This window comes from Gymnogyps californianus, chromosome 6 (genome assembly GCF_018139145.2).
Source record: "Gymnogyps californianus isolate 813 chromosome 6, ASM1813914v2, whole genome shotgun sequence".
Lineage (NCBI taxonomy): Eukaryota > Metazoa > Chordata > Aves > Accipitriformes > Cathartidae > Gymnogyps > Gymnogyps californianus.
The window spans coordinates 27,004,168-27,028,869 of record NC_059476.1 but is presented as its reverse complement, the minus strand read 5'-3'; the positions used below and the strand labels follow the sequence as shown (position 1 = coordinate 27,028,869).

Here is a 24,702-nt window from a genome sequence, read left to right as displayed (position 1 = left end):
TATGAGCAGTAGATGTGAGCTGGTTTGTAAGTTGTAGGAAAATGGGGAATTCAGGCTAGAAACAACAGGCTCATAAGTTTTCCTAGGTAGTTACTATTTATAGCATTTAATATAGAGAACAGCATATGAGGAGATATTGTGTAACCATAACTTCTTCAATCAGTTGCTGGTTTAGTTCTTGAATAGTAACAGGGGCTGCTTTTTGAGAAGAGTGTTCCAACTACTTTGTTCTATTTCTTGTTAGAAAGAGAAGTTTGGTCCTTGTCAATATGCTAGGGCTGTAAAAATCAGGATATTCAGGGAAGATAGCTTTATGAGATAAAATTGTACACGGGTGAGTTTAGATAAGGTAGATGGTATGGGGAGAGGGGAAAAAAGCCTTTGGACTTTGATATGTTACTCCTCTGCTTGCAATCACAAAGGACTGGCCTAAATGCGGCTTTTTTTTTTTCCTGAGCTGTAAATAGCACAACCCCTTGGTGTGATAGTGGTTGTGTTTGTGTTGAGGTGCTTGCTTCCTTGTGTGCCTAATTCTGCTGTACAGGGGTAAGCTAGAACTATATTAAACCCCTTGGTCCTTGTTTAAAAGTCTCTGCAGAGCAGGAAAGCTATGTGGCTTTAACTGTACCATTATCATTGAAGCAGATCAGTTCTTATATTTAGACTGTGTTTATGGATGGGTGTAGGTACATGTGTGTTCTTGATGACTTGTCCTAAAGCACCAGTTTGAACCATTACGCTTGCTTGTTATGGGTGAAGTTTGAATTGCTAGAAAAAAGCTCAGGTTAGGCACGTGATGGATGCTCTCGTCACCCACAGTTCCAGGCGTGCCCCCAGCTGCTTCTGCAGAGGAAATACCTGGTTGCAAGATACAGGGAGTTAATAAAAGGTCTGGATGCGTTAAGAGGCTAATCTTGAGGACTTAATGCTTGCTTTCCTTGTTACCTGCTAGATTGCTAGTCTTTTGAGTGTCAGTGTCTGCAGTTTTAAATACCTGTAGCTGCTTTTTCCTTTGTTCTTCCATGTAGGTTTTTTTTATGGCATGGCCTCTTTACAAACATAATTAGGTGGTTACTTTGATTTAATTCCAAAATTTAAATTAAATTTTAAATATAGCATTAAATGTAGCATTTAGTTGTAGAGTTGTTAATGCTATTTTTTAAATTTTTTTGCCATTCATATTACCTGACTGTACAATTATTTGATGAAATAATATGCTACAAAGCTCTGTGTATATCTGTGCAAACTAAATGAAGTTTGAATTTCTTAATTGTCACCATTGCAAATTCATTAAGGCAACTGGCAACTGTTGCTGATTGAGAATGCATTTGTAGGAATCTAGTATTTACCACGTACATCCCACAACAGTTTCTTGCTTTTGACTGCATAGTGTGTGGCTATTTTCTGAACATAATTTCCTTTCACTTAAATCTTCTAGGGTCAGTTGCAAATGGCAGACGGTGTCATCCTCCAGAAATCTCAGTCAGATTACTTGCAAAGCTTCTGGAATATAGCTTGATGTAAAGAATTGCCTCCAGATACGGAAATAACTTTGCAAAGTGAGCTTTCCCTGGAAGGAGTGCTGCATGACAGAATGGACAACCAAGTCTTTCTTCAAACTTTAAGAACTGGTTAGCGTGCTAGGAAAAAAAGGTGTGAATATATTATTATCTGGGGTTAAAACAAGCTAGCAAGGAGATTTGAAGGTATTCAGGAACACTATTTCTGTCAAAGCTTAATGAAAGGGAAGAATATTCTAAGAGGTGTCTGTTCCCAGCCCAAATAATGACATGTGACTGGGTGCATCATCTGTCTATCCCTTTTTCCTCCAGAATAAAAATGGATATAGTATTTCCTTATTTTTAAGAATTGTCACTCAACTCTCAACTTGGTGATGTTCTTAAAAATTTTGTACCCCAGCATTAAAGGGGGTTGGGGTGGACTTTTCTGGATGACTTGTTACATTTCCCACTTCACCTTTTTTCTCCAGTCATAGTGAGCAGTACCACCCTTCAGTCATGGCCTAGGAGGAGTCCAGATTGTGTCTCTGCTTCTTCAGTGTCGGTGTCTGGAGCTGCCCAGTTAGCTGTTCACATACCATGCATTTACAGCCTGGAAGAGCTCTAGTAGTCAGTATCAGGTTCAGCAGGTTTGAAGTGTGAGTTCCTGTGGATAGAGACCATTCATAGCAAGAGCAATGTACTTGGACAATTCCTTAACTTCTTATTTGCTGAGATGCCTTAACTTCTTATCTGCCCTATACTTGGCAATAAAACTCAGAAAATGGACCAGAAAGACTGAGTAATGGCCTTGAAAATGACATTTTCTAAATGTCTGACAGATGAAAACAGATCATTATCTAGATACAGGGCAGATGAGAAACTTTTTAGAAGTAGATGGATTTGAGTTACCAAGATCTGTTCAAACAGTGTTGAGGAATAGGCAGCTGGGACCAGGCTAGGTGTAAGAGCAGGCAGAATTGGGATGCATTTTGCGCAGTGATACAGAGAACAAAAAAGTGAAGTTTGCCAGTGCTCACTGGGTGGGGTAGATCGGTGGTATGCTGATGCCCTCTCGCTGCCATGTGTGTACAGGAAGAGGAATCTGTAGCTGCTCCCTGTTGGAGATGGCATCTCATCGATGGCTGTAGGGATAAAGAGCACTGTGCTCAAGATTATGTGGGTCCATGAGGGCCTGCTGCTTTCTGGTGACTGCCATCACTGCACACCCCAGCTGAAGAAGCCTTGAGCCCTTCAGCAATACCTGGAATATCCAGCGAATGGTCAGAATGCCATTTTGCTGGACACTGTGCAGATGGAGTACTGAAGGAGCACATGCTTACAAAGTGGATTTAGGCCCTAGGTTATCCGATTTCCTTTCCTAGAGGAACTGGTGAACATACTCTGCTGCATTTTAGTCATCTGGGAGGTTTAATGAAAATTTGCATCTCTACCTTAATAAACAAAATTAATTATATCCTCTTATGTATAATTTAGTGAGTAATCTAGATTAAGAAGATAACTTCAAGAGAAACAGAGTTTGCAATTGCAGGAAGCTTGTTAAAAAAGTAAAATGCTATTATGTTTTCTCTTTTTTTTTTTTTTCTTTTGCCTTTGGCTTATCATACATAATCCAGCAAACAAATGTAATGTTCCTGATGGCTAGAAGCGAGAAAAAACTAATGGATACACTGGGCTTTTTACCAGTGGAACAGAGATGGGTTTTCCCAGGTTAACTAGCATTGTTAAAGCAGCTATATTAAAAATAATTCATAAAAACTATTTCTGTGTTTGTTTGATAAGGTAGTCAGCTGTAATACCACATCATGTTTGTAGAACAGAAGACAGCACTGCTGTGTTGATAATAACGCAAGGACCACCTGTATAATCCACATGAGCTGAAATATGTGACAATTTGTTTCACCTACCTGCACTGCAGTTTTACTAAGACTTGACTTTAAATGCAGCTTTTTCCTATCTGTACTAAATGCTGAGGTTAAAGAATCTGGAGCCAGTTACTCTTTTCTCTGCCTTTTGAGTGTCAGCCTACAAAAATATGCATTTCTCTTGTAAGAAAGTTAGCAGTGAAGGCAGTGCGTGCGGCTCTACAAACCGAAAGTTGTTCTTTTGCCAGAATCCGAGTAATATAAGTTTGCATGCTGATATTTTCACGGTAGCTAGGTATGTTGCTGTTAGCCTTAAAATAACTGTTGAAAAATCATCACCCATCTCGTTGCACTACCTAATGGAAATTCAGGGCTGTAAGAGGAGGGCATGGTCATTTGCAGTTCTTCTCAGCTGAAATGGAGTGTTGGAGACAAATGACTTGTCAAGACAAAATGCACTCACTAAAGTAGAGTTAAAAGCCATCCCAGTCAAAAACCAAGAAGACAAAGGTTAAAGCAGTTGTTTCTGGTTCAGAATCTGAATTGCTGCAGGACTTTTTGAATAAGTAATAGCAGCAGCAATTATGATTGCATCTTTGGTCCTACTGCTCCAGCAGATATATTTAATCACTTCTGATGTGGTTTCACAGAGTGCAAGAGATTAAATTAGTCATTTTATAAATTGCGAAGAAAGAAATGAAAGATTGGAAGGTAGCAAGGGGCATTATTTCTAGCTGACCTGATATACTCGGGTGTGGTTTTGTTGGTTTTTTAAGCAGTCATAAGTTTTTGTACTTCTTTGCTTCCAATTACCAGTTGGTAATAGCTGCTATTCTGGTAATAAAACTTCATAGTAGTTTGGCTCTTAAAAATTGCTTCTGTCCGACCTCTTTAAGGCATTATTAGAGCATCATGTCCATGGCAAAAAGCTTGAATGCTGCCAGCTCAAGCACTGTCATGTGTGTTTTGTGAATCAAGCTATGCAAATTCGGATCTGTAAAGATTTTTAATCTTTTCTGTGCTGCTTTGTGTGAAAAGAGGATGATTTGACCCAATGCTCAGAATGCAGGAAACAAGAACAAATAATGCTAATGAAGTATGTGCACAGCAGCAAATGTATCCTAATGATAAAGTGATAATGTAGAAAAATGAACTACCTTGTTTTCTTATCTCTTGCCCTTTCCTCTTATCTTTCTCACTGCCGCTCTTCCGCTTTTTTTATTGAAGGCACCAACGTCTGCTTCCTTTCATAATTCACATTGTAGTAAGATGCACAACAATAGTCCAGTGACTTAGATTTCTCTTAAACATAGGTTGTAAATTCTTCTCAGTATAACTCACTGTATTGCTTCCTGGCTAAAGAAAAAAATATCTGTAGCAATGAGTGTAGACGTTGCTACAGAATTAGGAAGATTCCACTTAGGAATGCACATTTAGAAATATCAATCTGTGGGTTTATTCTACTATGATGTGTTTTCAACAGATGTTGCTAAGAAAATAGGAATTTTGCAGATATTTCTGTCTAGTGTTGTTTTAACAGCTGAAGATCAAATGCTGTACTTGACTGTATGACTGACAACTAGGAACTTAAGCATTTGAACTCAGGGCTTCTTTACTGGTGTCTCTGGCCTCTGGCAGGTTACTTAACTTTTCTGAATCTAAACCTACACAGAAATTGTCATATTAAATCAGAATCAGCCTGACTTGTTATTCTGTCACCAGTGCTGGTTTTTACTAAATGTTTCCGAGAAAGGTGCCAAAGTCCTTGTTCGTGTGTGAAGTGTTCTGTCCTTAACAAGAGTTTATTCTTAATCACTTAGAATTGAAAGATGGCTTAAGAACTAAAGTATCTATCTTTTCCAAACCCACACTTTTAATACTAATATCGTAATATTTCATAAATAGGTTGTTGTAAAATGTTTTCTCCACTGTGAAAGGAAAATAAACTTTTTGACCCTCACTGTCTCTGTGAAACTGTTACAGACTGAGACATTTGGGGAATAAAAATTGTAAATTTTTAGCTGCTTGATTATTTAAAAAGCCATTTACTGTTCATTTAGTTTTCATGGTGTCCTAAAAATAAGAGGATTTTATGCTGCAGGGCACAGTATTAAGGAACTGTAGGTGTGCAGAATAAGTAGTAAAGCCATGTTTAAAAGCAGATGGGGGGAAAAAACCAGCAAACTTCTGCTGATATGACCGTTACTACTCTTTTACCTTTACTACCAAGTTTGTGCCTTTGTCCTTGGAGTTACTCATATCCTTAAAGGTAAATGGCTGTGAAACATCTGAAATAAATATGACATGGATGGAAGCAAATACCCAATTGAAGTTTTTGTGTGAGGTCAGAATTTAGCATCTGAACGTCACGCAACTTGCAAGAAATGACTGTGTCTTACGGTTTCTGACAAATCTGGCTGCACAGGCTGCCAAGAAAAGAATAGCCTCAGAGATAGAGCATGGCAGATCCATGTGATCTTAAGCTCCTTGGGCAGCTTTGTTTGTTGTAAAGGCAGCGGGAACATTGTAATCTGTGTCATTTCCAGTTTTAATCAAACTTTTTCACTCCCCCACAGCAAGTAGGAGTCCTGCCAAAGTCAGTTTGGTTTGGTGCACGGAGATGTGGATAAACAAATGTTTGTCACACTGCCCTCTCATCCGGTGTGTTGGGCCTCCATCAGAAAAACCATTTGCTGAGAAGTTGAATCAGCTGGCAGTCACTGCACTGGGAAGGGAGGTGGGAGGAAGAGCAGAGTTTAATTAACAATGGAAATTCAAGCAGAGGAGCATGGAGAGTTGTTTAATGTCATCCTTAGAGGCAGAGGTGTAGCAAAAGAAATTGGTGCAGGCAAGGCGCTCCTTCTAGGCTCAGTCCTACAATGAGCTAAGTGTTCCTAGTTAGGAAATGTGCTTAAGTTAGGAGTCAGCCATACTGCAGATCTTAATGCAGTCCTTAAAGATGGGTGACATGCCAAGAGCTGTGCAGCTAAGACCAGAGCACTCCTCATCTTCTGGGATGAAACACCTAATGCTCCTTGAATTAAACCCTGGTTCTTCACACACTGAAACAGGTTCAGTATACCTGCCTCTTTGGCCCTGTGCTGAAGGTGTGTATCTGAGGGAGTAATTATTCTTATTTCTACACATTTATTTAATATAGCAAATTTTGGAAGATGAAATAGCCTTCTTTCAGTTGAATTATAGATATAATTTTGTAAATATTTGACAGTAAAGTATACATTTGGAAAAAAAGAAATTAATGAATTGAGAGCATATGTGCAATGAATTTTGGAAAGCTGAGTCCCTGTATCTTACTTTGCCACTACAGTCCCCTTGGATACACTATGCTTTAGAGCCATGAGCAGAGCCTGCATATGTACACATATTTGTATGGAGGAGGATGAGAAGGTTCTACGCAGCCATGGCAATCCTGACATTCAGCTTATCTCCAGATAATGAAATTTGAACACAGTATATTTTTCTCAGAAGTCTTTCAGTAATTTAGCATTTAGTCCTAGAAGATATTTTACTTGATTCTTTGTGCTGCTTTCTTACAGAAGGTACCAAGTGCAAGCTTGTTTTGGAGTCTTTACTTTGAGATTAGCTGTCTTGTCTTTTTTAGTCTCCCCTTGAAGTACAGGTGATGCCCAGTGTTACATGGTGTTTCACGACTCAAAGGTTAGAAAGACAGAAGAGAGAAATGTTCTGTTTTAATTTTGTGCTAATAATTTAATTCCATCAGTCTAGATTTGGCATTGCTGATGAGGAAATTGCCTGGTTAGACAGTTAGTGGTCTTAAGACATGTAACTCTTCTCCCCCCCCCCCCATCATTGTCTGCCTTAACAATGAAAATATATATCACTGTTTCTGTGTGGACATTGTATGAAAGATGGAGGCAAACTAGAATCCAGTTCCTCTGCTGTCTGTGAAGGTGGCTTCCACAGTTAAGCAACTAGTTCCTTTCCTGAATTTGCGAGTTTTTAAGTGGCCTTTCTGTCATCTGACTAATAAAGACAGTAATAACTTAAGGAAATTTGACTTGCTCTACTTGTTGAAAATAGAAGAAAATGGGATTCTTACGATTCTCAAGTATGTACTGTAGCAGTTTCTAAATATCTCTGCTCTGCGAAAGCTGTTTGATACAGCCAGGAACTGATCCAAAGCTTAAATCTGGATGAGCAAAAAAGAAATGCCCCAAAAGCAAGTCTACCATGCAAAGACAGGATGCTTCTGCTCTTTTTCCTCTCTGTACGAATGTGTATCTGTAAAAGACAGGTCACTTTTCTTTATATTTAAATTAAGTATGAATAGTATCTACGGTGTTTCTCAGAATCCTGTCATTTCAAGTTGTAATGTTCAACTTAAAGAATATGTCAGCAATTGTTACGATCCAGTGAATTGAAATCACATGTAGCAAGTTTTTGTACTGGGTGACTTTGGCATGTGAGGTGAATACTAGCGGAAAAATATGAAAGACAAATATTTGTAAAAGTATGGTGAAAGGCACGTGAACCGCTAGGTGTGAAGCACTTTCAACATCAACCTGAAAAAGTAGTCATGGCTTCTTGTTGGGTTTTGTGTTCTGATCTTATTTTTTGTGCAATTTGACAAGGTGGACAGTCAGAAAGTTTTAAGAATTTGAAATGAAGTGGAAAATTGCTTAGCAAGGTGGGGGGGATGGTTTTGCAACAAATTTCTTAAAATACCATGGTTGTGTAGCTCATGAATAAACAGGGTGTTCTAGTGCCTGTGGTTATAGAAACTAGCTTGTGCCTTTTTCCTTGCCTTTTTGCCTCTATCTGAATTCCTGTTGGGGTGATCTTGAGCGTTTTCTTTCGTGTGAGGAGGCATCCTACAGAGTGGGGAAACGCTGTCTTGGAGCATTTTCGGGTACTACTGAGGTATTGCTAGTTTGATCAAGCAGAATACGTCAAGTACGATGCTACTGTAGCCTGAATTGAGTACATGATTGTATATCAGTTCAGTACCTAAAGATGAATTTTAACATTGTGAATGCTATGTAGAGTCCTCTGGTTATTGTTTCTGACGCTTACTAATACTGCTTCTGATGACAAAGGTGGCACGTGTTACAGATAATGGACTCATACCCTGTGTAGTTTAAAAACAAACCAAACCCAAACATACCCACAAACAGCCTTGGAAGCCAAATAAATGCTACTAGATTTTTTTTGTTGTTGTTGTTATCAGAAGTGAGGAATTATGAATGGGTCAGATGATTCCTCCCCTCTTCACAATTGTACGATTTCTTGTGATAACATGCCATGCATACCGGATCTTGCGTTTACAAATCTGAGCTAATGTTTTAAGAACATCGCTAGGGAGAGTCATATGTCTCCATTGATGAAGTCAACTTCACAAAACTTTTCTGTCTATTCCAGAGGCAGAATTTAACTTGTTTTAAGTCCTGGCTCTGGCTTTTAACGCAGGAAAAGATGACAGAGAGGATCAGTGCTTCTTGAAGATGAACAAAAGCAAGATCAGCTAAGATGATGAGATTTTGAGTCTTGTCTTTCTCCACTCTTAAAAAGAAGCAAACGCAGCTAACAATCAGTAAAAGTTTGTTTAGGTATGGGACTCCTATGTAATCTTGTAGAGGAACTGGGCAATTTTGCCTTAAATTGCTGAGTATAATGAAGTGTCACTTCTTGGCACAAGATTTTATTGTGCTTGAGTCCCATGCAGTTTTGATACAATCTTGGTACATGTTGTTTGTCATAAACATGTCCTACTTTGTTTAATATATTGATCTGCTTTTTTCAGCTTCTCTTATGATTCTAATCCTTCTAGTCCAGAATACAAGAAATACTGCAAAGTCATACGAGTTTAGAATATGTGAAGAGGTTGATTTTAATTAATGCAGAAATTATTTTGCTTTTAATAAGCTTTAATAAAATAGGAGCACAGGTTAAATTGTTATGTGAAAATGTTTGGAAGCAAAAATGTGCAGCAGATTTTTTTTTTTTTCTGAAGCCAGTGTGTCAGTGACATGCTTGTCATGTTTTATTGAAAAATCAGAACAAACCGAAAAACTTAGATCCCATACAATCAACTAGAATTATTTGTAACCAATATATTTTGAATCATTTTTCACAGGGATTTGTCAGGTTAAACAGTCTACTTCAAGATTCAGTTCCTTTTCTGGTACTTATTTTCTGCAATGTCTGCTAATAAAACCAGAGGATTTGCTTGGAGGGAGTTTTCCTTACATTGAAATACTTTGCTTTTGCCTAGACATCACTCCTTTTATCAAATGTAGGAGCTTCATTCTTTGTCAAGATAAACAAACACACCCCGTTAAAGTTGGGGTCCATGTCACTTTTACTAGTTGAAGATTGGGCCCTAAGTGTGTTAGCTTTTTAAAATTCACTTTGCTGTTGTTGTTCGTGTTGTTAGTAAACTTATTTTATCACATCTTGTCTTTCCTTCATCTAACACTATGGTAGTTACAGATGTCATGTCCCTTTTCTAGTAAGAAGCAGAGGAGATGAGCAAAAACCAGGATTTCTTTCTTATTTTCCAGCCTGTCCTTTCTTTAATGTATTTCAAAGGTAAATCCATGCGTTTAATCTCATGCTGCTTCTCAGCTTTTATTTCTTAATTTCAAAGAGACTGGAAGAAACAAATATTGAAACATAAGAAGGAGGACTATAGGAAAGGCAGCTCCTGAAAGCATTGAAACTGTCTTTGAGCTTGGCTGTTGTGAAGACAGGTCTTGCATCCTGGCTAGTGCTGAAAATGGACCAGATTTCAAATCACTTCTGCACATAATCACTCCCTGTCTTTACTGTGGCATGTTTATCCTGTTTGTGAGGGATGATGGAGCTGTTTAGTTTGTAAGGTTTTGAAGTAGGACCTGTTTTTCTAGTTCTTCTGGTGAGGAAAATCTAGCATACTTCTAAAATAACTAAAATAAAAGGTGCCTCTGTCTATTTATCTATTAATATGTGAAAAAACTTGCTATTGTCAGTAACAGCAGATGGCTTTGTAGGTCCTTGCTTTTAAGGTCAGATACTGAAAGTTGCAAGTGGATGCAAGCAAAATTTATTTACCAATGAAATGAAATTTCTAAGTCTGAAGGAAGTTTGAGGACAAGAATACAAATCAGTTACACAATGACATAGGAGCTAGTACATGTAAAAAGATAAGAAGCCAAAATAGATTCTGACTGTGACACAGGTATCACTCATAATTTTCATAATGTAGAGATGAAACTCTGTATTTTCAGTGTATCTGAAATAACCATTGTATTAGTTCAGTATTTTGCTGAACTCACTTTTACCATTTCATCCGAAATAATTTCCTACTCGGCGCATAGTGCAATGTTCATTTACAAATTATACTTTTCCTGTTAGATTTTTATGTGTTAGTGACGTCTGTTCTCTCTAATTTAGTGTGTTTGGCATTTACAGTATCAAGAAAATGAACGGTTAGCTTAGTTTGGGGAGAGGAAAAGAAAAAAAAAGTAATACTGTCTTTATTTTTCTGATTTTAGGGTCTACTTACAGTGTGCTGTCCATAATGCCTTCTGATTCTGAAAGCAGCAGTTCTCTGAGTAGCATTGGTGAGTAAAGTATTAATCTAGCAACTTGATGAGCATGTCTTTTGGGAGCTGGGAGAACAAGTTTTTAAGGCTGCCTTTGGGAAGGGTAGAGGATTCTGGTCATAAAATCAAAGAAGTTAAACTATAAGATGTAACCAAGCATCTTCACCAGGAAAAAGTGTACTCATTTAGCATAGTGCAAGTTAAGCCTTTTCATGGCTGTATGCAGTTGTTGCTAATAAAATCTGTTACATTTGGATACATTAAATGATGTAAGTATGCTTTGAGTTACTTAGCCTAATGTTGCCATTTTTACATCATTTTACTTATACAAGTCTGTGCATATAAAAATATATATAGGCATTCACATATGTGTATGTATATATTTATGTATATGTGAAAATTGTAGTCAGAGTCAAAAACATCATAGAAATTAAAAATATTATTAGCCAAGGTCATAGCCTTTTAAACTTTTGAAAGTGGCTGCAAGCTTTAACCCTTTTTTCCCCTGCATGCAATGAATTGCTTCGTTTTCTCTGTTTTTAAAGTCATTGGGAAAGACAAAATATTAAAAAAAAAAAATCAGAGGTAAAAGAAATGTGGACAAAACACCTCTAACAACAAGATGATCTTGGAATTATTAGCTGTCAGTTTTCCTCTTCTTATACAAATAACTTCTATTGTGAAATCCATATAAAAGTCATTTGCCTTGGATGGGGAATGTAGGCTCTTGCATATTTAAAGTTCCAGTGTTGTGTCAGGCATCTGTAGACCTCCCTGACAGCACCAGGCAAGTCAGTTGTCTGTTTAAGGATGTGGGTAGACATCTGTTGCAGTCGTTGAGTTGAACTTTTAACTCCAGCATGCAGGAACAAGATTTTAGGGTTGACTGAACTATTTGCTGAAAATACGGGAAGCTGTGACATGTTAGTTTGATTTTTATCAAGATCACACTTGTATGCTGTTACCTGAAGGAAGGGTATGATTTAATTTGCTGTGAATAAATTGGGGCTGGAAATAGGAAGAAAGAAGTTCCTAAATTTTTAGAACAACCAGACTCAAAAAGGAGCCTTCCAAAGAAGGAAGTTCTTCTAAGGTGAAATCCAGTAAGTTTGTGAAATAATTGGAGGAAGTGATGCCTGAGATAGGAGAAGATGCAGGTGGTCCTTTCTAGTTCCATGTTCCTGATTTTAAAAAGGAAAGGTACACTTAAAACTTTTTTTGTTTTTTTTGCAATTTTTGTAACTTTGTGAATGCACTGTATCTGACCTTTATAATTTTGGAAGTAAAGGTAGGTAGATGAACAGCTAGTGTTTGTCATCATGAAGAGAATTTTTGCTTTAACGGCAACCACTTGCAAGCTACAGATTCATGGCCTCTATTTTCTATTTTATTAATTTTCTGTGGCATAGTACCTTACGCAAATGCGGGATTCCTGTTTCTGAACACTTACTTAGAATTTGGCATGTTACTTCTGAGACATCCATTATTCCCATATATGAGTCAGAACTGAATTCTTTCCAAACTATGTTTTGTTCATCTTTTAAAACATTGAAGTTCATACTGAATCCTGACCTGTGTGTTTTACCTAGAGGGCTGTCCTTGGGAGTGTTTTATGCCTTTGGTGTGTGCAGTGATCAAAGTTATTTATAACCTAAAAATTAAGTGATCGGCTACTAAACAGAACTTGTGATCTGGTATTCTTCATAGTTTTGTTTTATTCAAATGATTAAAGTAAATTAGGTATTTAATATTTAACACATTATCAGCCAGGGGAATTCTTTGTTTGAAGCTGACATGTTTGTTGTATAGTCTGGTTATAGACTTGTTATTAATGAGTATCATTGTTTTCCCCAACCATTTTCTCTCCCTCACATCTTGTTCTGCAGGAGATAATATTTTTAATGTGATCTAATATCAATAGCAAAATTTCTTTGCTTAATAACCACCATATCCTAATAGACATGTTTGCAAGTCACTTCAAAGCTGCAGTCAGATTATTTTAATATTGACTGATTTGTTGAATGACAAACCATCATAACTGAAACTGCTTGCATGCCAGCTCCCTGAAGGCTTCCTATGACTTCTTTGAATGGAATCTCAACAAATACTGAGTTGCTATAGCGTTTCAGGAATTTCACATACATCTTCCCTTCACTCTGTCCCCATCTTACTGGAATACATTTTCATAAGGGTAATTCTGTGCAGTGGAAATGGTAAGTTTAGCCTGTGAAATGAATGCATCAGTGAAAAAAGGTAAATAGCTCATGGTTTGGAGGCAATGTAAGCTTTGGAATATGTTCAGTTTGACATTGATAGTTATGTATACACACATGTGTATATAAAGGAATATTTTCATTTCTCCACTCACATGGGCCTTCCTCATGGGGCAGAAAAGGGATCTATTTTATTATTCCTGAGTTCAAAACACTGGTTTTCGTTAATATTTCACAAATTTTTATTTCTGGTCTACCTTGCTTCTGTTGTCAAGCAGCTCAAACACATTTACACATTTGACCTTTCAGAAGAAATGAGAAAGGTATTGGGGCCACTAATTAAGCCCAGATAAAGAAGCAGAGAGTGAATCTTAGCATCTTCTAATTAGGAGAGACAATACAATCTTTCATTTGTAGTCTATGGACTCCATAGTTCATAAAAGTAACTAGAGAAGGGTATGTCCATGTGCTTCATCTTTTCTTCCCAACCTTAATCACCCTAGCTATTGTCAGAGGTGGTTTCTGCTGCCAGCGTTCTTAATTAAATGATCTTTTTCTGAAACACTTCCAAGTAAGGCAGGATGTTGTGAAATTGAGATGATTCTATATGTTTGACAGCTATCCTGGGTTTCTGAGTTAATTTATGAAGCTGGTGTATATAACAATGGGCTTAGTTTCCAGAAAAAGACCCTGATCTAAGAACTAAGCTTAAATATTTCTAAGATGAGTGTTCCTAAAAGGTAATTCTAAGAAAACATGGGCTCAGTCTCTGTCAAATAAATAAAACATGGTGTTAGGATTTGGAAAGGAAGAGGGAAAGATGAGAGAACATAATTTTATCCCTGTATAAACCCGTGGTGTGCCTGAGTCTTGGGTATATTCGCAATTCTGATTCTCCCATTGAAAGAGAAGAGGGCAGCAAGCATGGAGAGCAGCAGCATGGATGAACAGTTATGGAGCAGCTTCTGTACAGGGAACGACTGGATACGGTGGGGTTCTCTCAGTCTTCAGTAATGTTGTAGTCCTAATATAAGAGGAGAGCAAGGAGTGATATAACTTGCATAATGTGACTCAGAGGAGAGTTGAGGGCTAGTCTATCCGGAGTACTGTGGTGTCATCCAAGCTTTTTTTCTCTTTCCCTGCCTCGGTGGGCTTGCAGGGCATGACGGATGCAACAAGAATGAACTTCCAGCCTCATGTGTGTGTGGTAGAATAAGCAGTTGAGTGGAAGCCAGTTTTCCCACCTGTGTAGCAGCAAGGTAGCAGCCTTGGAGAAGAAACTCCTCTTTGTAGGTTTATCTGCCTTGACCATAGGTATATCTGCCTTTTTTCTTTTGTATCTGTATGTAAATAAAAATACAGAGGGACAGGTCATTGCTCTTTACAGGTTTTTCTTGTGTATTTTCCTCACCATTCAAAATTGGTTTAGATGGCAATATTTTCTTTTTTCCTTTATGCTTCCTTCCTTTTGTTTCCCATGTATTAATAAAGTTCATGCTGGGCATGCAAAATAGGTAGTTTTCATGGTACTGAGGGCAAATATTCACTGTTAATTTCCAAAAGAGGTACGATATAAACTGCTGTAATCCCTGCATCCCACCATTGTGCTTCAGCCCCACCTTCTCCCCCCCAAAGGAACAAATCCTCATTAAATTGTCATGCTCTCTCTGTATTTCCTTTCTCTTTGCTCTTGGCTAATGACAAAGATTTTTGTGTGTAAATAGAAGCATCCTTCATCTGCCCACTCCCCGTGCCCGGCAGACTCTCTGAATGGAGCTACAATCCTGCATCTCTGACATCAGAATAATTATTTATGGAGATGCAGTGCCTGGCGTGCCAAGCACGGAACAACAGTGTCACTTAGGAATTGGATAGAAACCAGTAACACAGCTATACGTGACAGTCGCTGGCTAGTCTCCCACTTGACCGGTCATGATAATGGAGAGGAAAAGAACATGAAATAGAGACTCCCTTTAAAAAAAAAAAAAAAGAAAGAAGGAAGAAAGAAAAAAAAAAGTGCCAGTTTGTGTAGTGCACTCAAGTCATTTGACATTTATAATTTTGAAGATAAATGCTCACCAAGCACTGAATTGAACTTAATGACATAGTCCTGGATGACTGGCTCTAGGTGGTCCTGCTTGAACAGGAGGGCTGGACCAGATGTTCTTTCTGTATCCCAGCAGATAATTTTCTAGACCCGTAAGGAAAGGTGGAAGGCCTGTGTTCTGAAAGATTATCTGTAGATGTTATAATATCAACCAAATATCGCCCTACTTATACTTCAGCCTGAAATCATCAAATTTGTTTGCTATGGGAAGTAGTAATACAGTGTCCTTCTTAGTTTCTGTGCATCTGTCGATGATCTACTCTAGCCAATTTCCATCTTTTTTATTTTTTACTTTCCTTGCTCTTTTCTTCCAAAATCAGGCTCTTTTCTTCCTTTTTACAATAGCCAGGTAAGTTATTGTTCTGGCCCATGTTGCCTAAAAAAGCCTCTGTGAATTGACTTAAAGGGTATGTTTCAAGACTTTTGATACTCAATACTACTTTTACAGCCTCCAGTAACACACTACTGACCTAAGCAATATGATGCCGTGACAGGATTATAGTTTCTGGAATCGAGCCATTTTTTACCTACCCTAGTACCATAATGAAACTTCAGAGTTTTCCTTTAGTGCTCTAAAAATGTGATTCTTCCTCCCCTCCTCAATGCACAGTATTTTCTTTTTTTTTTTTGAGAAGTGTTGTTTAATAGAAACCAGCAGCTTGCATGCAGGAGTCAGGCTATGGCTCCGAGGATAGCCTCCATTATGCTTTTTCATGATGAGTTTTTAACAGAAAGGCATTGCATACTCTTCTATTATTTGAAAATATACTGAGATCCTAATGAGAGGATTTTTGGAATGGAAAAGGCCTTCCGTCTTTCCACATGTATAATTTCCTTCTTTCCACAGCCAGATCCTTTTGCATTGTTTTGATTACAGCTGTCAGTCTTGTATCCTCTTCATTCCACATCGCATATTATACCTTTATCTTTTAACTTTTAACAAACTATTATTGTTCCAGCTGTTCCCTTCTTTGCAAATGGTGTCACTTTTTTAGTCATAAGTGTTTTTTCTTGCTCTTCACTGTTCATATCACTGTGTTACCTTTTCCTATGGGAATTTACATACCAGTCTGTAACAACCACCACCATTGGCACTACAGTTTTATGACTTTTTCTTGCAGCCATCGGGTGGTCGTATTTCTGTCCCCACCAAGCTTGTCCAACTTTGACTTCAACTGACAGTATTTCCTTGCTTAACGCTTTGTTAGCTTATCAGCCTGACAGGCTATTTACAGATAGTTTTTCACTAATTGCAATTCCAGTTACTTAATCTGAGAGCCTTAATTCTTACTCCAAAGTAAACATTACCCTCCTCCCATGAGATGATAATTCCTTCCCAACAATGTGTATTCTTTCATTTGCCATTTTCATGTTGGCCATTTTGACAACTGTCCTTTTATATTGTGATTTCAGTTTATTGCTTCACACTTTCTACAGTTGTATATAACAAAATAATTGTTTTTACTATTAATAGGAAGTGTTCAGTTGCAGGTGTGGTTTATGATACTCTTTCAGTCAAAGATAAACACTTGTTCCTTGTCTGAAAGAGTGAATTATTTATTTCCCCCCTGACAGCCTGTAGAAATCTCTCGCTGTATTTCTTGCTTTTTTACTAACACAAACACAAAATTTGTATTTGGTAAAGATACCTCAGCAGTTAACACATACCGACAAAGGAACAAGTGACAATATTACACCTACTGAAAGGCCACAAATGAATGAGAAAAGGTACTAGGAACACTACCAGTACACCACATCAGAATCCTTTTCTGTACTGCAGTGATTGCCTTCGATGTTCCACCTCCTCACCAGTCAGTCTCTCTATTCAGAAGTCATTTTCCTGTAAAATTTGGCCTCAATTGAATTAAACCTCTTTTTATAGATTTATTTCCTGTGTGATTTTCTTGTCCTTTGATCTGAATAGTACCTGTTTGGCTTACTGGAAACAAGACTTTTAACTTAGGAAATAAACACCCTCTTCCGCAAACTTAAAGTAACTTCACTTTCCTTCTATTTTACTCTGTTCATGAATCATGTAGATGTCTCTAGGATTGATCCTTAATATCTTTACCTAATTTTCGATGTGTTTGTTAATAACCATCTTCTCTTAAGTCATAAGCACTCTGAATAGCTTAAATGTATTATCACTGACTTCTATGGAATCCATTTCCAGGCAGCTATGGGTTGACATGTAGTCATGCAGTGTTCTCTCAACTTCTGTCACTTCAGAGGTACCCAAGAATTACTCAGTGGATGTGATGCCCTGTTTTAAAAAAAACAACAGTAACAACAAAAAGGTTAACTTTGCTGATGTGTACTGATGCAGTCTTGGAGGAGGGGCGTTGGGTTTTTTTGGCCTTTGTTTGGGTTAGGTTTGTTTGTTTGGGGTTTTTTTGGTTTTGTTTTTTTTTTTTTTTTAATGTTTCCTGTAATGAATCAATTTGAGTTATTTCTTGGTCTCTTAAGGGTTCTGCACAGATAGGGCTTGAGAACCACTAGTGAATAGCTGACCACTTCATGGTATTTTGTTTGCTATAATATCTTCTTAACATTTGGCAGCTCCCTGGAGGAATTTCTGAAGATTTCGTTCGTCTATAATGATTTGAATGGAAACACAGCGTGTGTGAATACCCATCTCCTGCACTCCAGACAGCATGTCTGGAACGCGGTGTCTTTCACTACTCCCTGAGGCCCTTTATCAGTCTGTGCATTCAGGAAATCCTTTTGGTGTCAGCAGTTTTCTTTTGGGGCTATAAAACAGTACGGTGAGATGATGCTCACAACTCCTCTGCACAAGAAGATGTGAAGGAATGAGTGCTGGTGGAGTCTCATCCCCTTGGCTGGTGTGCAGCAGTTGACCCTAGTCGTTGTCCGCCTTGGATTCAGATTGGATGCTTTGGTCTAGGTTATGCTTTCAGTGTGTGGTTGTGAGCCTGACAAATGTAGGGTTTGAGTTTTCCCACCAGGGAGCTCTCGAATATTCAACTCAGAAGCTTCAGCTGTGTTTCCTTGGTCATGGTAACAGATTTTGCTCGCTATTTTATTTTAGCTCAGCAAAGTTCTGCAAGGACTTTTTGAATTGACATATCTGCCGTTTTTTCCCCCTCCTTGCTATTTTGAATATTAGGTTGTAGATTTTCTTTCATGTTGATCTTTCTAGAATCACTGTTCAGTTCTTTCTAAAGTCTTAAACTTACTGAAGTTGAAAGTTTTTTACATGCTGGTGGGTTTGTTTAGCTTGTTATATTCTGCATTAAAACAAATACTGAAGTGTTACCCATTCTTTTGTGCTTGGATGTTACGTGATCCTCACTGCTTTCATAACCTATTAGGTTTTCTGTCTGTCAGATGAAACTGTTTCCACAGTTCATTATTTTACCTTTCAGTTTCCTTTCCTAAATGTACTGCTGCTTGTTTTTACTAATGTTTTATTTCACCTGCAGACAATTCTGTTCTGTGCTCTCTGCTATTGCAAGACCACTTCAGAAGACATATCTGAAGAAATGTATCTAAATGATAACTTCTGATGTGTAATCCTGTTCTAGTCCTCAGAAATTATTGAAAGAAAATAAATATTCTAGCCCAGATTTTCCTACAACAGGCATAAGTCTTTACTCCCCACCCCTTCCTGAGCTTGAGGAGAAACCCAGTTGATCATGCTTTGCAACATGTCTTGCAAGTCTTTTTTTAACGTTTTCTGTCATGATTTACAAGGCCATAAAGAAATAATATTCCGAACATCCCTGTTGATTGTATTTTTTGTGAAAGAAAACAATGAAAAAGGCTTGACTGTAGAATGAATAGTCTCCTGTTTGTTTGCAAGAAAGAACTGGCACAAATTTATGAGTTTAAAAAATCATCATAAAATTCAGGCATTCTGTTAGCTTGTGACAGATTGCCTTTTGAATTAGTTGAACCTGTCATACAAGTGTATTTCTCAGAGTAGTGAGTTTATTATAATTCAGAATATGTTAATGGTATTTCTTAAAAGTAGCTGTTTATGCATTGGTACCCATTTTCCCACCTCAACATTATATTGATTTGGCATTGTGGTACATCTTGGTCAGGTTGACAAGTTTCCCAGCCCTGTTTCTTTTAAAATGTTCTTTTTTTCTTCAAAAAGTGTGCTACCCCATCCCCAAATATGAAGCTAACTGAGCAGTGGTTTCTGTGTGGCTGTATTATCTCTTCAATCATTGATGATCAGAGTAATCATCAAGAATTGTATTTGGTATGTAGTACAATAATGGATCTTTGTGGTTTCTGGGAAGTCCAGCATTTGGACTATAATTATGGAAGATATGATTGCTCCAGCTTCTGTTACTAAGGTTTTTCTTTTATACAACGTATGATGGAAATCCTGCAAAATCTTGCTTTAGATTAAGTCAATGCATACTCAGGACTTAGTGCATGTACTGCCTTATGGGCAAAATGCGTTTTGCCCACACGACACGTCCCTGCTGTCGGCTGTTTCAGGAGTTGGTGGAGCACTGCTTACCTGGAGGCTGGCCAGGGAGGTGACTTCCATACCATTGGGTTCTCAGAGCCCAAGTGCAGCTCACATTAAAAATGAGTCGTGAGGCTTACCGAAGCAGATGAATGAGTTGCACTTGGCAGGACATGCAGTAAATACATTTTCACAAATCCAGGTTGTCTGAGAAAGCAGGTGAGTTACTGAAAGGTGGCATAATTTGGATAATGGAGGTTTAGCCTTTAGGCTTGTACATTTTGAGACCAGTTTTACTGGTTAAAGTGCAGAAAGGAAGTACTGTTGTGTAAAATATGCAGTCAGATGGAAAAAGAATACAAAGCTGGAAGCACAGGTCACTTTCCTTCTACTGCATCAGGATGTCAGATGCAATAAAAGGCTTTCAGCATTCAGCTGTAAAAGCCCCTTTAAAGGAAATGAAGAGTATTGAATTTTTCCGATGAAAGAGGAGTTTACTGAAGTTTTTTGGTTTTTGGTTTTATTTTGAGCATCCACAAATCTGATTTAACATTTATGAGACCTTTTGTACAACTATTGAAAATGTAAGGTTGTTAGTAAATCAAGCAAAAATAAACTTTTTGGACTTCTTTTAAGGATGAGAGAGGGAATATCTGGATCGTATTGATCTGTGTTTTTACAGCACTTAAAAGGCATACATCTCTTGGCTGGTATGATGTGTTGACAATAATATCGTTGCATTTGAGATGAAAGTATTTGTTGTAAAAAGTGACAAGTTAATGAAAAATAACGTTTTCTAGTACTAAGACTAATGGCTTCACATTAGTCAAGAAAGCTTCTTTCCTAAGGCTAATTAGCCCGCCTACTTAAAGCGGTCTTGTCTTGCTTGGCACAGTTTTGGGACTGCGTGCACAAATTTTCTCCTCACCTGAAGAAGATTGTCACTGGGATGCTGTCAAAGCTGGGGGGGTGAAGAGGTGGAGGAGCAGAGATACAACTCTTGCCTCCTTTTACTATATTTTGGATTCCCAGAGCAGCCATTGCATGACTGTGTAGGACTTGTGTAGCAGACATTGTCCATGGGACTGCTGCTGGGGTTAACACTGATACTAGTGATGGGCTATTGTTAATCCAATGCCCTTTCCTCCCTGTAAAGCACACCAGCCTTCCTGAGTTACCTCCTTCTTCCTCTTGTGCCCCTTGCATCCTGTTCATCTGTTTTGCTTGCAAGCAGCCCCAGGATGACAGATAAGCTTTTGAACTTCTCTGTAAGGATGAGAAGGGGACTTTTTCAGTGTTATGTATATTCTGATGTGTCAGCTCAAGTGAGAAGTAGTGCAGGTTGCCACTGAGTTTACCCAAGACCATGCAGCCTGTCAATACCTACATTAGGTTTGTCTGCCTTTACCTTTTCACTTGTTTATGAAATTCCCTGCTTGTTGATGCGTCCAAACTATTCCAAATGAATACATATTCTGACTTTTTTTATCTGTCCGTTTGTTTTTTTCCCTATTTATTCCCTATATCATGAGCCTAGGATAGTGCATTTGTATTATTACTGGATTCTGTATAATCTTGCCTTAAAAATTATGTAGAGTGCTTCTTATTTTAGAAAAAAGAAAGGATAACTGCATTTTGAAAGTGTGAGATCCTTACTCCTTTTGGATGAAGGGACTCCATCTGGATGGAGGAGTGAAACAAAGTAGTAGGAGAAAGCCCAAATGCAGCCTCTATTGAGAATTCTTTTGAGTGACGTGAGTTTGTGTCTTTCTACAGAATGCAGGCTGTTCCTGCAATTTTTTCTCTTCAGTTTGCTATTAGAGCCTTTACATACATTATTATGCAATAATTAGATTAAAAGAACAGTCTGTGCTTATAAATTCTCATTACAGAATTACTGCAACAGCTGAAAGGAATAAGAACAGGGATCCTATTATTCTAGATGCTGTACATATGATAGCTCTGACCCTGCAGTTATTTTCGTGTGGGAATTTTAAAGCACAGGTAGTTCTACTTAAAAGTTGGAGAGAGTTTTTGCATTCTGCAATACCTTCCTGAACTGGGTTTAGAGATAAAAAGCCAATCCTTGCAACTCATTAGCATTTGATCAGGTGAAATAACTTTGTTTGAAATTCTTTCTTTGAAAAGACAGTGATCAGAGAGCATTATTTTAGTATTCTGTCTTTTGTTTCTTCATTTTTAAAAAAAGGCATAATAAAGGTACATCCTAACAAGTTAATATATACATCAGCAACTTGTTTCAATTGTATAATTATGTGAACTATTTCTAGAATATCTGTTTTGGGCAGAAAATAGTAATCTCCTGTATACATTTAGGCCTTTAACTTTCACGTCTGTGACCTATATCTTTGAGTTTGCTCTCATGTGTCTGGGATTAAAATGAGCAGAACTAAAATCACAGTTGAATTAATTGTCAGTGTGTTGTGGAGCAATGTACCAGACTCTCATCTCTCAGGTGGAAGAAGACCTCTTTGTATTGGTATAGCTGTCTGAGAAGACAGTAGGCATCATTGTTCATCTCTGATACTAAGAAAGCTGAGAATTAAAAGATCCCATGAAACTCTTTAATGTATGACTGCCCCTTAGAGGAAATTTGATGTGTAGTCCAGTTGCAGTGATTGTAATGTGCTTGTTTTAGCCAATGTTGTTAAAAATGAAGCCCGTTTCTCATGATTTGTTGGCAAGTCAAATCTTTAACTTCACGTATTGGACTGATAAATTGCAACATGTGAAAGCATAGAATTGTGTTAAAAATAAATGTTGGCAGTAGCACATAGCAGAATAGTATGTCTGTGCTGCTGGATAAAGGAAGAGGAGAAGAGCCCCTGTGCTGTAGCAGTTTCTCTGCTCTTGCTGGGGTAAGTTGATATGGCTGGAATTTACTTTTTTTTTTTTTTTTTTAGAAGCAAGAACATGGTTCCTTATTGGAAATAACTTTCTACTTATGACTTCTGTCACTATGGTAGTTTCTGAGGTCTTTGCAATTGTGACTCCAAACTTGCCTTGCCTTTTAGGCAACTTGTAAGTTCATGAGTAAGCAAGGAACCTACTCATGCAGACATAACTTGCAACACAGATAGGGCTTTTCTGCTAGCATGGGATCTGACTGGAGTTATTCTTGTGTCAACTCACTGATGAAAACTTCCATGACTTGTTTCATTTTTGAACAGGATTCTGCAACCAAAAATACAGGATTTTTTGAATTAGTGTATCTTCTTTAGTGAAGTTGTATTGTTCTTTTGAGGAGTTCTCTGACTGCCAATTATTTATTTCTTGGTCAGGTACGACGGGTAAAGCATCATCTCCACCACCTGTAATAGACACGAGACAGATGAGTGAGAAGCTGGAGACGATATTATATCAGCTCCGTCAGGTAACTCGAGAGAGGGATGAGCTGCGCAAGCGACTTGCACTTTCATCTCCTGGATCAACTTTTGATGACTGCAGGTAAAAATAAAGGAAATGTAGCACTTCAATTTAGTCCTCAGTAGTGTTTTCAAGTGTCTTGACTCCTGCTTGCCTGTAGAGCAGCAAGGATATTGCAATGTATATATGTTGCTTATAACCTACTTGCATCCTGGTGATGTGTGTGTATGTAGGTGACCACATCCAGGTTTCAGAGCTGCTTGTTGAATGCTTATTCCCGCTTTCTCCAGCAATTTTGCTGTGGGAATGAGGAGAGTAGGGCTCATCTCTATGTTGAGAGAAGAAAGCAAACAAGTTGTTCAGGCTTCCTGGGTTATCTTGTGGGAAGTGAAAGATGACAGCGGCTGAAGCATTTGCTGTTTTGAAAGCAAGAGAGAAGAAAGGGAAATAGGTCTGAATATTTGGCTGGAGGACAGAAATTAGGAGAGGAAAAAAAATCTCAGCTATTCCTGTGCTTCTGCAAGGAGAGAGGTTTGGATTTCTGTTGAGGGAAGTAAGAGTTTTTTAGGAGGTACCCTTTCTGGTATACATATATTGGAGTACTGTGTAGCATTAACATGTTGAGAGTAAGGAACTCTCCTCCACTGAGAAGTTACGGGTGCTGCCAAATTTAAGTAACATGTGTTCAAAGTCAGTTAATAGCCAGCAGCCTTATGCAGCTCATTCAAATTTGAGGGTTGATAAGTTATGAGGAAGATAGTACTCAGGGAGAGTATAAGTTAATTGTAGATAAGGATTTTATTGGGTAGAATTGGTTTATTTTAGAGGGTTAAAGATCTGCTAATGTTTATAAACCTGACTTTGGGTACACTGAGCAGGTACTTTTTGCCTGCAGTAAGCACATGTAAGAGAAATTTTTTGAACATTGGAAAAAATTGTCTGTCACTGAATCTGAAATAAGAGCAAAAAACAGATTTTCTGGGAGGTGTTGCCATGATGCATAGCTTCTCTGAACTTCAGTGTTTTGTTGTTGTTTGTATCTGTTACTTCATCAGCTCTATCTGTATGTGGTCAGGTGGTTAATTAAACTTTTTGTCCTTATGAGATAAGGTCAAGATTTGAACCAGTGAACTGGAATTGAGAGAATCTGGGCATTTTACTCACTCCTTAGCTACTCATCTTAATGCCCCCTTCCTCCCGCCATGAGTTCTGAGGGCTACTTTAAGAGCATTGTGTTCTATCTAAGGGTCTCCAAGTGTTGTGGGGACAGGAGAGGAAAAGGTTGCCAAATGTCAACATCCTTTGTATAGCTTCCAGTTACTTATTTATACAGAGGGATTTCTTATTTGAAGTCACTAGAGCTTAGGCATTGAGGATTTTATAGCTCATAATAATGTTCTCCATAAACCAGGATGCTATTAATAAAGTTCTGATGAGCTGTCCTCTAGACTGCCCTAGTTTTTTCTCTTTAATTGTCTAAACAATTTTCTGCTGCCAGTGTAGGATTTGTATGTTGTGGAAAATATAAATGTTTACATCTTAAAGAACAACTCATCAAAATAAACATTGTATTTGGGCAGTGCTTGGACAGTATATGT

At 37.9% G+C, this 24,702-nt stretch overlaps 1 protein-coding gene across 1 annotated transcript in view; it reads left to right on the top strand.

Moving 5' to 3' along the window:
• DLG5 (discs large MAGUK scaffold protein 5) overlaps positions 1–24,702 on the top strand; it is a 111,648-nt gene that overhangs the window by 30,825 nt on the left and 56,121 nt on the right. Inside the window, exons 2-3 of the mRNA XM_050899211.1 lie at positions 10,900–10,968; positions 23,020–23,185. Coding sequence (XP_050755168.1) covers positions 10,900–10,968; positions 23,020–23,185 — 235 coding nt within the window. The remainder of the gene's footprint in view (positions 1–10,899; positions 10,969–23,019; positions 23,186–24,702) is intronic.